The 14,026-nt window shown below is 46.8% G+C and overlaps 1 protein-coding gene and 1 pseudogene across 1 annotated transcript in view; both read right to left on the bottom strand.

The window, feature by feature from the left end:
- Positions 1-14,026, bottom strand: part of Cfap57 (cilia and flagella associated protein 57) — a 75,965-nt gene that overhangs the window by 38,714 nt on the left and 23,225 nt on the right. Inside the window, exons 6-11 of the mRNA XM_028787986.1 lie at positions 13,582-13,721; positions 12,663-12,828; positions 11,771-11,884; positions 10,496-10,708; positions 7,078-7,251; positions 1,622-1,783 (exon numbers count right to left, since the gene is read on the bottom strand). Coding sequence (XP_028643819.1) covers positions 1,622-1,783; positions 7,078-7,251; positions 10,496-10,708; positions 11,771-11,884; positions 12,663-12,828; positions 13,582-13,721 — 969 coding nt within the window. The remainder of the gene's footprint in view (positions 1-1,621; positions 1,784-7,077; positions 7,252-10,495; positions 10,709-11,770; positions 11,885-12,662; positions 12,829-13,581; positions 13,722-14,026) is intronic.
- LOC114639248 lies at positions 3,391-4,025 on the bottom strand (annotated as a pseudogene).

Genomic DNA, 14,026 nt, shown 5'->3' with positions numbered 1-14,026 from the left:
TTCCAGGGTTCTGTGGAAGGGCTGTCTAAGGAACACCAGGGCCCTCCATCCTGCTGTGCCTTTGCATTGCTGTTCTGGCAGTTTTATTGTCTCTCTCCTCCCATGACTGTGAGCTTCCTGATCATAGCTTGAGTCATGTCTGACTTTTCCAAACACTCACGTTGGGAGCCTAGTCGACTGCAGGAAGCTCGCCCAGCTACTCAGATTCTCTTCCCAAGTGGCAGTGACTGTGTAGCTCTGGGATTCTCTGAGAGCCAGACACTCAGCTTCAATCATGAGCTGTGCCCGAGGCTATGCACTCAGGTTTCAGCAAAACATTTTCTGTGTTGAACTTGCTGTATGGACAGGAGAGAAGTTCTCTTGGAATAGTGACCAAGAGCCGTCTCCAGATTCAATCTGGAATCTAATGATGGTTCAATATTTACCAGCACAGTGGGTTTGGATCCAGCACTAAAACTCTTTGAAGTTGATCAATAACCCTTGAATCATAGGGGTGAGCAGCAGTATCTTTCCCACAGAGGCATTCGGAGGCTTCAACGAGAGATAATATGTCACTGGTACTGTGGCTGCTGCATGGCAATATTCTTCTGTTCCTTCTTTCCTTTCTTTCCTTCTTTCTTATTCTGAGACAAGGTCTTACTATAGCCCATGCTGTCCTCAAACTCATGGTCCCTCTGTCTTAGCCACCTGTGTGCTGGGATTACAGATGTGAGCTACTTACAAATGTGAGTTCTGGGCCGGGCGGTGGTGGCCCACACCTTTAATCCCAGCACTTGGGAGGCAGAGGGAGGCGGATTTCTGAGTTCGAGAGTTCGAGGCTAGCCTGATCTACAGAGTAAGTTCCAGGATAGCCAGGGCTACACAGAGAAACCCTGTCTCGAAAAACCAAACAACAACAACAGCAACAACAACAACAACAAAACAAATGTGAGTTCTGATGGTGTGTGTGTGTGTTTAAGTGTGGAGTTCAGAGGTTGACATTGGGTGTCTTCATCAGTTGTTCTAGAGTTTGTTTTCTGAGACAAAGTATCTTGTTGGACCTATAGCTCATCAGCTCAGTCAGGTTGTCTTGCCAATGAGTTCCAGGGTCATCTGGTCTCTTCTACCCTAGCACTGGGGTTATATACACAGACCTTTGCACCCAGCTGGTTGCTGGGGATCCAATCTCAGGTCTTCATGCTTGCCTGACTGAGCTATCTACTTCTCATTCCCCCACCCCACCCCGTCACATATTTTAAAATGAAGGTTCATTTGTACTGGAAATCATTACGCCTCACAGATGTGACCTGGGCATGTAGCTTGCCAATTTAATCTTATGAATGCATACTGCTTATCTTTAAAGTCCCTAGCCCTGGTTTCTGCTCTTACACTGTAGGAAAGTAGGATCACAGGACTGGAGCACAGGATGATCATGGGGTAGAGAGACAGGCAGTGTGAGGGTGGAGGCAGTCAGGAGGCAGTAAGCAGGATGGCTCGATGGCATGAATGGATCTGTGAAGGGAGCTGTGATAGTCTGTACCAGGGATGGGGATGACCAGACTTTTGGAGGACCTTCCTGAGCCTTCTGAATGCAGTCTGCTAAGGAATGCTGTGTTCCTCCTCATTACCCCCCAGTTCTTACCTTCTCTTCCATGTCTGTCTTAGTCACAAGCACCTCTTCAGCGAAGCCCACCTCCCTCTCTCGTTTGATTCCCCGACCATCCTTATCAAAGACCTTCCAGGTGAACAGGCAGCCATCCTCAGCAGCTGTCAGCAGGAACTGGTCATCAAAGGTGAGGAGTATCTGTGGAGGCAAGGAGCACGGAGAAGAAGCTTTCTGGGGCAGTGAATGGCCAGGGCAGAGCTGGCTACCAGACAGGTCTCTGTCCTTGCAACCCTGCACAGAGGCTTCACTGTGTCCATGGGCTTGTGTGCTCTCTACCAGGGCACTCAGACAGAAGCGCCCTAGTGCAACAACAGACTTCCTTGTTTGAGTACGAGGGAGTCAGTGTTTGGGAGAGAAAATCTCCAGCTCATTCAAAAGCAAAGAACAGAAGTGTGATGCTCTTCTGACATCGACCACATATTCAGGGATGATTTCCTGGTGCCACCACGTGTATACGGGAGAATTAGTTGAGCCTGTGTCCTTCTTTGTCTTGCCTCTGCATGTCATGCAGGTCCCTGCTTCAGTGTGGTTCTCACTATGCTAATGGGATAGAAGTAGTCCCGGTAACCATGGATCTATTGTTGAGACTTCATGATGCTTTTGTTTCTTCCCACCTGGAATTTGTCCCCTTTCGGCTACAATAGGCCCTAACTGAGTTCAGGAGCAGAGTGGATCATGACATTGCCTCAGTGAATTTGATTTTAATGATCTTATTTTCTGGGCTTTGGGTTTCTGGCACTGCTGCTGCCTATGAGAGTTTTTGAAGGCTGAGCTGGATTACTGACTCCCTGGAGACTGAGCTACATATTCCTTTCTATTTTCAATCCTTTATTTGCAAAACAGGGCAACACTAAGTTTTAGATTTTTAAATGAATTAACATGGTAATAAAAGTATGGCCTGAATTTGGAGAGTAAGTGGTTTTCCAGTTTGCGGGTAGGAGGTGTAAGATCATCTCCAAAGGAGAAGAGAACACGTACTCAGCGAGCCACTGAGGGGCTTGGCTTCTACTCACTGAGGGCAAGCAGTGCAGTCCAGGCTAACTATCCATGATCTTTGTCACAGCAAACCAGAGCCTCCAATTGTTCAAAGTAATTGTAGGTACAAGAGAGACAGCAACTCCAGACTGACATATTGATCTGGATGACTGTGAAGTGTCCCCTGTAGCAGAGTATTTCTCCCACTACTTTGTATAAAGCTTGGCAATTGGGCTGTATGAGAGGTAGGCGGAGTAAGGAGTCAGAAGGAGAAGGAAGAGGAGGAGCTAGGAGAGAGAGAGAGATGTAGGAGCCATGGAGGACCATGCATGTATTGAAAGGAGTCCTGGCTAACAACTTATATCTAGGTTAGTTAATTGGGGAACTCTTCCAATTGTGTGAGCATCTTGTTAATTGAACATTACCAAATATATAAAGCCACTGGATAATCTTTAAGCATTAGAATCTCATTCCTACTGGGTACCGAGTGGATGGTGGGCATTGTCTGGAGTTCAGCCAAACTTTGTGGAGACAGCGTGGTGGATTGGCAGAGCCATCTCCTACACTGGTGTCTCGTGGGTGGCAGGGCTGGTGCTTTTGGGCTGACATGAGCTGAGGTCAGAGTTGAGCAGTGGCGGGAGCAAGCTGCTGCTCATGGCCTCAGGGCTTGCCTAGTCTGGAAGATGGCGCCCTGTAACACAAGACGGATCAGGTGCTGCCGCTTTAAATATTACCCTTAACATCCCCCATTCCTGAGGCGGCAAAAATCTTCAGAGTGACTGTTGGAGCAGGGAACCGTTCATGTTATATAGTGTGTAGAGACTGGTGAGTGTCAGTCCCACCGGGCCACCGCATGCTGTTCCTCGAAGACCACCTGTACATTTAAACATTCCCATTACGGCTCCAGCTGCTACTGTGTTGAGGCCATCTTCTGCACCCTGTGTTTTCTCAATGATAACATCAAAAGCACTATAGAGCAAAGCCAGGGAACCTAGAGTATTAGCCCAAAGTGCCCCTTGCCTAGTCACCATATTCAAAATCTGTACATTTTTTGGTTTGGACCAGGCCATGCTCTGGGTTTTCTTCAATCCTAAACAAAGACTGTTCATTGCCCTTAATGTGGCCCCTGTCATGCAACATCCTCCAATGGTAAAGAAAGCTAGTTCAAATCTGCCTTGGGTTTTATTATCTCCAGTTGGCAAAATAAATCCATCAGTATTCTGAATGAGATAGTGTGGATCCACATTTAAATAAGGAGACAGGGGGTTCATACCAGTCAGTGGGACACTGGCCAAATCAGTGACTGAGTAACCGATCCTCCTGCTTGAAGAAGCCAGCTAGTCCACTGGTAGATTCCAGCTAGCCTGCTGGTGGATTTGTTGCCACTTCCTCCACCACCTTCCATGAGGTCACAGCCCATGAGGTGGGCTTCCTACCACCACCTCAGCCAGGGGTCGTGTGCTCATGGCTGTGGCCCTGACAGCAACAGTGGGAAGACCTGCGTTGCCACCTTCACACGATGACCTTCTGGGCGCCAACTCAGTTAAGCACCGCACTTCTCTGATCTACATTTTTTTTTAAACTACTAATTTCCTGCTGTGCTTGTCAACTCCTAAGACTGAGGGCTAGCTTGTCTCAGGCACAGCCACCCAGCAAGGAAGGTTGGAGGTCAACAAGAGGGGAGCTATGTCGACGTTCATCTAGACTCTACAAGAGCAGCAGCAATGCTCTCTGCTGCCGAGCCATCTCTGCAGCCCCTGAGAAGCATCCGTTTGAGGGACACTCAATCAGATAGAAAAATTCTTACAATAATGTTAAATTTTTAAAAAGCAGGATGCAAAAGAGTGACCATATAGTATGATCTTTGGTTCAGACACGTAATATATATGAGGGAGGATAGGGCCAGCGTCTGAATGATGTTTCTGCTGTGAAGGCCTGACTTCTAACATAAATATATACTGCTTCTATAATTAAAAACCATCTAACCACAAAACCGAGTAGTGTGGAGGGAAGATAGGACTATCTTGTGGCACTTTACTTTCAACCCAATGTGCATGCTAAGTATAGAAATGTGTCATAATAAAAAAATCCTTTTCTAATGAGTACAGTTACCTACAGGTAATTGTGATGGATTGATTGAATGAGAACGGTCCACAGGCTCAGCGATTTGAACACTTGGTCTCCAGTTGGTGGAACAGTTTGGGGAGGATTAGGAGGTGTGGCTTTGCTGGAGGAGATGTGGTCACTGGGAGCTGGTTTTGAGGAAGGCTCATGCAATTCCCAGTGTTCACGCTCTGCCTTGAGGTTGTGGATCAATGTGTGAGTCTCAGCTGTTCCTTTACTCTGTGGTCACGGATTCTGACCCTCTAAAACCGTAAGTCAAATTAAACACTTTTGTTTATGAGTTGCCTTGGCTGTGGTATTTTATCACAGCAGTAGAAAAGTAACTAAGACAGTCAGCCAACATAGAGTTCAAGACATAATTAAAATTTTTTTCATTTCATCCCATCTCAAATAAAGGAGACATACATTTTCTCAGGATCTGTTTCTCAGGGGTCTGTGTAACACCTCCCCTACCTCCATGAATAACTTTTGCTTTTCCATTGGCTCTGACTTATTGGCATCTGTTTTTCATGCTAGAGAATGCCTTTTCACTACTTCTTGTTATAGCAAAATACAAACACTGTAAAATTTACTGTTTTAACCATTTCTTGGTATACAGTTTGTGATCAACACACCTGTGGGGCTCTCAGGCCATCACCTCTGTCTGTCCTTATTTCTTTGTCCTTCAAATCAAAGACTGAACAAATTGGACAACAACTCCCCTTCTTTGCCCCATCCCAGAGGAGAACAGAATGACCACTGTTCCATCTTCTATCATTTTTGACTAGTCTTAAGGATCTTCTTTTAAAAATGTGAATTAAGGTTCTATTGGTCAGTTTGGGTGAGTTAGTTTTGGGTGAGGTGAACATGATCTTCACTGTTCCACACACTCAGATCCTTGACAGTGGGCAATGGTGGGGTGTGAAAAGGCTCACACACTCAAATCCTTGACAGCAGGCAATGGTGGGGCATGGAAAGGACCCAAAGGCCCCAGAAGTGGACAAAGCTTTGGGGACCAGAACTAATGCCCAGGAATAAATCCACATTGGAAAGTTGCCACCAAGCTGTGGGGATGCTGCAGATACCAGATCCCTGTCCACTCTGGCTCTAGGCTGGGAAGCCAATGGCCATATCGTATAAACTCCATGGTTCATAAAAACTGAAAAAGCCCTGGAAAGGACCACAAAGTCCACCTCACAGCGGGACTCTAACCTTTGAGCCCATTTTCACTACTGTTAAGCATCTGGTGAGGTCAGAGGGCACTGTGTTGCCTGTTTGGGATTGGCTTGTTTTATTTAGTACAGTGTTCTTAAAACCCATTCATGTTGTAGCACAGTGCAGAGTTCCCTTTCCTGTCAAGGCTATTACTCCACTATATGAAGTGTGTCTGAAATCCGTTTCCTTATCTATCCATCTGCCCCTGGACACAGGCTGCTTTCTTAAGTTAGTACTTTCCTCCATTATGACTTGAACTGTTTAGCCATTAGACACAGACATTACTTCACAAGAAGAGGGAATAGGACTATTTGCAAAAGCATGCCTATGTTATTATTCATAGGGTTAGTCTTTATACTCATATTCTCAGGGAGAGGTTGTGTGGTGGCTTGAATAGGTTTGGCCCACATAGACTTATGTGTTTGAGTGTTTGGCTCATAGGGTCTGGCACCATTAGGAGGTGTGGCCTTGTTGAAGGAGTGTGTCACTGTGTCACTGTGGAGGCAGGCTTTGAGGTCTCATATGTGATCAAACTCCACCCAGTGTGGAATCCAGTCTCCTCTTGGCTGCTTTCAGATCAAGTTGTAGAACTCTCAGCTCCTTTAGCACCATGCCAGCCTGGATGCTGCCACGCTTCCCCTAATGATGATAATGACTAAACCCCTGAACCTGTAACCCAGCTCCCAGTCAATGTTTGCCTTTATAAGAATTGTCTTGGTCATGGTGTCTCTTCATAGTGATGGAAACCCTAACTAAGACAGAATGGGTCTAGTCTCTTGGGGTGTGACTTCTCTTTGTCTGGGAGTGGTAGGCATCTAAGGGTCATTAGTAGGTATATCTCACTGCAGGTGGGAAATCTGATGATGGTGATCTAACTGGGACATCTACAGCACTCATCCAAGGGCCCGTTATTGGGTATAATTTTGTGACAAATGATTTTGTGACTCTGGTTACTTCCTAGGATAAATTCTCAGTAATTTCATCGTGGGCATGACTAGCCAGTAGGTGCCCAGAGACTGAGTGACAGACAAACAAAGAGAGAGAAGGAATGAGGAGCAGGCAGCACTGAAAAGTTGCTGGGTAGGCAGGCTTGTGAGGGAAGAGCCTGGGCTGGGACCCAGTGGGGAGGCACCTCTCACCTTCGTGACGGGGCCAGCATGAGCCTGGTACTCATTGAATTCTTTTTGCAAAGGCAGCGGGTACTTCATGGCACGGATAGTCCCCACGGAAGTGCCCACAAATATCATGCGCCCGGAATGTGAGATGGTGATGGCTGTGTAGGCGACGTCAAATGCTGGTATCTCTCGAAGGATCTGGAACACAGGCAGATCTGTTCAGTGGGAGGGGCTGAGCTGTGTCTCCAGTGTCCGGGTATCACCTTTGTGGTAGAATTCTATTCATTTTTTTCTATTCCTTTGAGTATTTGGTATAGTAGCCAGCGTGTGAAAGGTCCAAACTAAATACAAGTTGGTTTCTCTTCTTCCTCTTTCTCCTCCTTTCTCTTCCTCCTCCCTCCTCCCCCTTCCCCTCCTCCTCTCCTACTCATCATCATTGTGGTACCAGGAATGAAACTCAGGCCTCACACATGCTATGCAGGCTCTCCCATCACTGAGCCCACTTCAGAGTTTCTAATATTTATTTATTTATTTATTTATTTATTTATTTATTTATTTATTTATTTATTTATAAAACTGTGTAGCTTTAGGTAGTCTGGAACTTACTAAGTAGACCAGGCTTGCCTCACAGAGACCCACCTGCCTCTGCCTCCAAGTGCTGGGATTAAAGGTGTGTGCAACTGTTGGACTCTAAGATCCAAAACCAGGGAACTCCCTCTCACAGAAACACACGTTAAGGGCCCAGCTTCCTGATTCCTGGAATGTGTCTGTGTGCTCTGGACCTTCCTCACCCGAAGGTGGGTTCTCTCTTCTGTGGTCTGTGGAATGTTAATCAGCCTCTCCCTTCTTCCTCTGAATGTTAATCTAGCAAGTGTCCTCTGACTAAGAAATGTGCCCCTTCCAGGATGTGTCCTGGGACAGTGAGGTTCTTTTAAATTTAAGTTCAAACCGAGACCCGAAAGTCCTACATTCCCCCCTTTTTCTTGTGGGTGATTCCAATTCTGGAATCACAAGCTGTCATTTTTAACTTTGGGTGAATGTCCCTTAACATAATACACCTGGGCAAACGGAAGACACTCATTGTCATAATCTGAGTCACCTAGAGACCGCCCTTTGTGGTTCCCCTTGTGAACTCTGTATAAGAACTGCTCCCAGCTTTTGTTTGGGGCTCTCTTGCCTGCACGAGAGAGAGTCCTAGTGCACTAGTATCATTAAACCTCATGTTATGGCAGTGAGTCCCGACCGTGTGTGTTTCTGTGAGAGCGGGTCCCCTGGTTTTGGATCTTAGAGTCCAACACAACTATGCCCATCTGGAGCTTCCAAATCTTACGTGATGTGTGTGTGTGTGTGTGTGTGTGTATGTGTGTGTATATGTGTGTGTGTGTGTATGTGTGTGTATGTGTGTGTGTTTACACCAGTGTGAATACATGGAGGCCAGCAGGACATCAGGCACCCTATTCTATCAATCCTGTCTTATTCCTTTGAGACAGGGTCCCTTCACAGATCCTGGAGCTATACAGATGGCCAGCAAGGCCCCATGATCCTTTTCTCTCTGTCCTACCCCCATCTGCCCAGCCCTGGGGTTATAGGTACAGACGGCCACACCAAGGTGCTCAGATCACAACTCATGTCTCCATGTTTGCACAACGAGTGCTCCCCCCAGCCCCCAGTGTCCCTTCAGCTCTAGTTTCTTGACTAATAACCTGTTGTGGGTGTTAGGAACAATATGATGGGATGGCCGGAAATCCTCCTATGGCACTATATGCAAACACTGTCTGTAGTGGTTTGAATAAAAATGGCCCCTGATAGGCCCATAGGGAGTGGCATTGTTAGGAAGTGTGACCTTGTTAGAATAGGTGTGGCTTTGCTGGAGGAAGCAGTGGGCTTTGAGGTCTCAGAAGCTCAAGCCTGACTAGTGGCTCACTATCTTTTTTTTTCTCCTGCCCCTGGATCCAGATGTAGACCTCTCAGCTGCCTTTCTAGCATCATGTCGGCTTGTACGCTGCCATGCTTCCCGCCATGATGATAACGAATTAAACCTCTGACGTGTAAGCCCGCCCCAATGAAATGTTTTCTTTTATGAGTTGCCTTGGTCATGGTGTCTCTTCACAGCAATAAAACCCAAACTAAGTCACTGTCTTATATCCTTTACCTGTTGTAACTCACCTGCTCATGCCAAAACCCCTGAGGAAGTTAGTTACATTTAATGACAGTAGAAGAGGAGTCACTGAGGCAGGAAGTAACTTGCCTTGGCTCCTAGGTGTGGTCAGTGGTGGCATCTTGACTGTACTGCTGTGCACACACCCCGGGGTGCCAACAAGATGATGATTGTAAATTTATTCAGGAAGTGTTTATTAGTGTCTAACCTATGCACCAGGAAACTCATCTGCCCCTCTCCTCACGGCTGTGCTTGTTCACCCACCCACTCACCTAGCCACACTTGTTAAGGTTTGTGTGTGGGGAATGGAGTCAGCCAGTCACCACATAGTGGGGATGTCAGGGGGAGGGAACATGGCCCTGCCATGAGGAAAGGTTATTCTGGTCTAGCTTTGGAAAAGTTGTCTAAAAATTAGGTTCAGGCCTCCTGGGAATCCAAAGGAGAGATGCCCTGTGTTAACTAGGCTGTGTTCCAAATCTCTCTTAGGTTTATTTGCTGCTCTGGTAGCCATGAGCCTCCTCCCAGACCCAAGGTGCCAGTCCATGACAGAAGCTGAGAAAAACCCAAAAAGCCAGAGACCGGCTGTCCCTGGGCTGGAGAGGAGCATCAGCCATATTGTATAAAGGGTCCTCGCTGAATTTTGCTCTCTGCCCTTATGTCCAGGAGTCAAATGTGGTAATATAAAAATCTGTAGGTTAGAGGTTTTGAAAGAACACGGTGGCAAGCCTGGGATGGCAGGGGCTTTATCTCAGCTGAGTGCAGAACAAGGGTTAAGAGTACAGTTTAATTAAAAATTACATTTTAATTAAAATTTTGTATATGCACGAGCAAAATGGTGTGTGTGTGTGTGTGTGTGTGTATGTGTGTCTGCATATTGGAGGACAACCTGTGGGAACTGGCTCTCTCCTTCTACCAGGTAGAACCCCAGGGTTCACCTCAAGTCAGGCTTGGTGGCATGTATCTTTACTAGTGGAGCCATCTTGGTGGCCCAAGGCTGGTTTAGAGATGTTGCTGATCTCCATGTGTTTGTTTGTTTGTGTGTGTGTTTGTGTTTGTGGGGAATGGGAAGTAGTAGACATCAAGATGGAAAGGTTTAGGGGCCCCACATTTTGAGCCATTCAAGGGGATCAAAGAGTGTTGAACTGACATGACCCAATAGAGAATGTAGCAGGTGCTGTCCCATGAAGGAGGACCCTCTCCCATGCATGCTTCCCAGCAGAAGCCCAGGAGCCTGCCTGTCTGTAGTGCTGCAGAGCAGCCAGAGGGAGGGAAGAGTGGACTCACCAAAGAATCTGCAATCTCCTTGAGAGTCTGGTCAGATCCGACAGCGAAGATAACTTTGGCATCAGGGGAAGTGGTCACAGAGTTGTAGCTACAGGACTTGAGCACACACTCTGTCTCCCTCTTCCCCGTGGACAGATTCCATTCATACACGGCACCATCCGTTCCAGCAGAAATCAGTTTGCTGTCATCTAAGTTCCACACAAGTGATCGAATCTGCAAGGGATGCAGGCACACCTGGATGAGAAGGGTACACACACACGCACACTCATATGCACACGCACACACACATGCACACTCACATGCACACACACATGCACGAGCACACACACACCAACTTGGGGAGGAGACAAACCCAGGGGCTGTAATACACTATAGCAGAACGTCTGTTCCTGGTAGAGGCCTGTCTAAAACATGGCTTCCTGGCCACATTAACATTCTGTTTTCTGAGATGTCTGTAAAATACTGTACTCCTATTTCCATTTCTGACTCATATCACCTCTAATTTCAGTCGAAGCACAGATTCATCTCATGCTTTCCCTTCCCTCCGTACCTGTAGACCTGGGTCCTATTATCTTTAACATTTGCTTTCCTGCTTTTTCTGTAAGTAGCCGACCTCCTGACCCAATGGCTCCTGTTGGTGACAATGGCTATCCTCTCTCAAGTCAACGTCACACTTCGGTTGTTTAATGCTATTATAGGAAAGCCTAGTGACCTCATTTCCAATATTACTCTTAAATTATATATTGGTTTGATACTGGATCTGAATACTCTTTGGATTCTGTGCCTCCCCAATCATGCTGTCAGCAGTAGTTTTATGAATTGCCATTTTTTCCATCTTTCTTGTGTTATTGCACTGATCAGGACCCAGAGAAAGGCTACCAAGGAAACCACAGTGTAAAACACATAGAAGATCTACAAGGTTCTATGCATTGGGGGCCCTGTAAACTGTCAGTCCACTGTGTGTCGCCTGATATCTATGCTCCATCCCCACAAACTCTGTACCTCTGACATGCCCTGTGATCTATCTGTGGGGGTTTGTATTCTCATACGTAATGGTTATGGCCACCAGCTCTGTCTGCATGTGTAACTCCTGACCACTTCCCCAGGACCAAGGCTTTGCAAGCATCCCAGCCTAAATTAAGCCTGCCTCTTCAGCAGACTGCAAGCTTTTCTTTCACTCAGTCAGTTGCAATTTGTCTTTGCAGGCATTTGGTGGACCCCGTGGCTAGCACAGTGCATGTCTCGGTGCCCTTTGGCCACAGGCCACTGACTTACCTTCCCCGTGTGGCCTTTCAAATTATTGATGTTCTCCAGGTTCGTGGTGGTGAAGATGTGAATCACATTTCCATTGACTGCAGCGAACAGGTGACCTCCGTTGCTAAAGGCGCACTACAGGGAGGGAGGGCCAAGCAAGAAGCAAGCATCTGAGTGGAGGCCACTTTCCCAGGAGGGTTCAGGCAGGAGTCTGGGTGGGATTAGGAAGGGCTGTTTCCAGACACCAATAATAGAGAAAAGCTTGGCCTGATGCCGTCTGTCACAGAACCTCACGGTATCTGCAGAAGCTCTGATTCAGGCTGGGGAGGTGATGGTTTACGTCACTTGCTTCCTCAAGCCATCTGGGGGTAATCTGATGGGCCACAACTGCATCTCACTGTTGACTTGGTTTTCCCAGCTCCTCACAATCTCTACCACTACCTTCCTGGCTGGGACTCTCATCTTGGTATTGCTTTTCTTCTTTAACCTTTATTAACATGCCCAGGCCTATCACAGATTTAATCCCACAAAGCCCTAGGTCCAGTGAAATGGTTTTGGGGGGGGGTGTAGAAAAGCATGGACAGGGGCTGTAGTGATGGCTCAGTGGTTAGAGCACTGGTTGCTCTTGCAGAAAACCTGGGATCAATTCTCAGCAACCACATGGCAGCTCGTAACCACCTGTAACTCCAGCTCCAGGGGATCTGACACCCTCACACAGACACGAATACAGGCAAAACACCAATGCACATAAAGTAAAAATAAATGATGTTTTCAAAAAGAGAAGAATGAATAAGTAAAGTAAATAAAATCATGGACAGAACCATGCACTTCGTGAGTCTGGTGACAGGCGCTCGGACTGCTGTTCTAAATCATGAGGGCCCCACCAGACAGACTTAGGTCCCACCGGCTTTACCTCTTTGCATCCTCTGACAGAATATTCTTTGAAAGGACGGATGTCATCAATGAGCAGATTCATAAGGCGCAGTTTGTCAGCAAACCCCACCACAATGTAGTGTCCAGAGGGGTGAAGACTGACTGTGTAGGCCTCTTCTTGGTATTCCTTATATAACTCCAATGTGCTGTGAGAAGAGCCAGCTACTGAGTTATGAGCTGAATCCCCCAGCCCCCTTCAGTCCCCCATTTTATTTGCTTTTGTGTGTCTGAGTTATTTCATTGTGTGTGATTACTGTTTTCTGGATTCTGATTAAAGATAACAGTCACCACTGAGTGTAGCCAATAGGGAAGCTGGTCAAAACTCTGGCTAGTGATGAATGCACAGTCCTGCTGAGAGCCCAAGCATCCCAAGGACTCTCTACAAACAGTATCTCCCAGCAGCCCCTTGTATACATAAGAGTAAAGAGGGATATAGGTCCAGTCTGCGTTTGGAGATCCTAATGGAATCTGTACCAGAAGACTATATCTGGAGGGGAGCTAAGGGTGGCTGGGGTGGTGATGTGGAAAAAGAGGAGGGGCCAAAGGTCTAGAGAGATGCCTGCAGCTGGGGGAACTGGGGAAAGGGAAGGCTCAGGAGGGCTGGAGTGACAAAGATATTAACAGAAGGTGAGCTATTGTGGGGTGCTCACCTCTGTGTTTCTATAGTCTAGCACAGTATCTGGCGTATAGCAAGCATTTAATAAGCCAGAAAGTAATTGTCGAGTCCATGCAAGACTGAGAGGCTGCTGACTAATCTGGCTTTTAGTAAAAGGCTTTTCCAGCTGAAAGCATCTAGGTCATTGGATTGCAAACCTCTCTAATTAAAACACTTTGCATAAACAGACTTAACCAACTGACTTTCTGAACACACGATAGCAGTGGAGCCTTTTTCTTCTTACTTTGATTCGTAATTCCAGATGCGGACAGAGCGATCCAGAGAACAGGTGGCAATGAGGGGTTTTCGGATGCAGGTAGCTAGACCAGTGATGGATGCTGAGTGCAGTGGGTACAGCAGGTACTCGAAGTGGGCAGCCTCTCCCTGGAGAAACCACACAGAATGAGAGCCAGCAGGGTGAGCAAAAGGCCAACTGTGACCTTCAGCAGGCATTAGTACCTGGGGCCCTTTATTAGCCTGTGCATACAGAACTCACATGGTTTTTCCTGAAGCAGTATACTGGTGAGGCCATGGAACCTATAGGAGAACCTACTATAACCCATTTTTTTCCTAAGCCAGTATAACCTCTAACTGTATTCTAAGTAGTTATCCTTATACACACAGCTAAGTGCAGCTCTCACCATCGTCAAAGAAGCTTCTTTTTGCAGACACTGGAGAACACTGCAGAA

The sequence above is a fragment of the Grammomys surdaster genome, unplaced genomic scaffold, assembly GCF_004785775.1.
Source record: "Grammomys surdaster isolate TR1022 unplaced genomic scaffold, NIH_TR_1.0 100, whole genome shotgun sequence".
Taxonomy (NCBI): domain Eukaryota; kingdom Metazoa; phylum Chordata; class Mammalia; order Rodentia; family Muridae; genus Grammomys; species Grammomys surdaster.
Note: the sequence above shows the minus strand (reverse complement) of the source record. Positions and strands in the feature narration are given on the sequence as shown.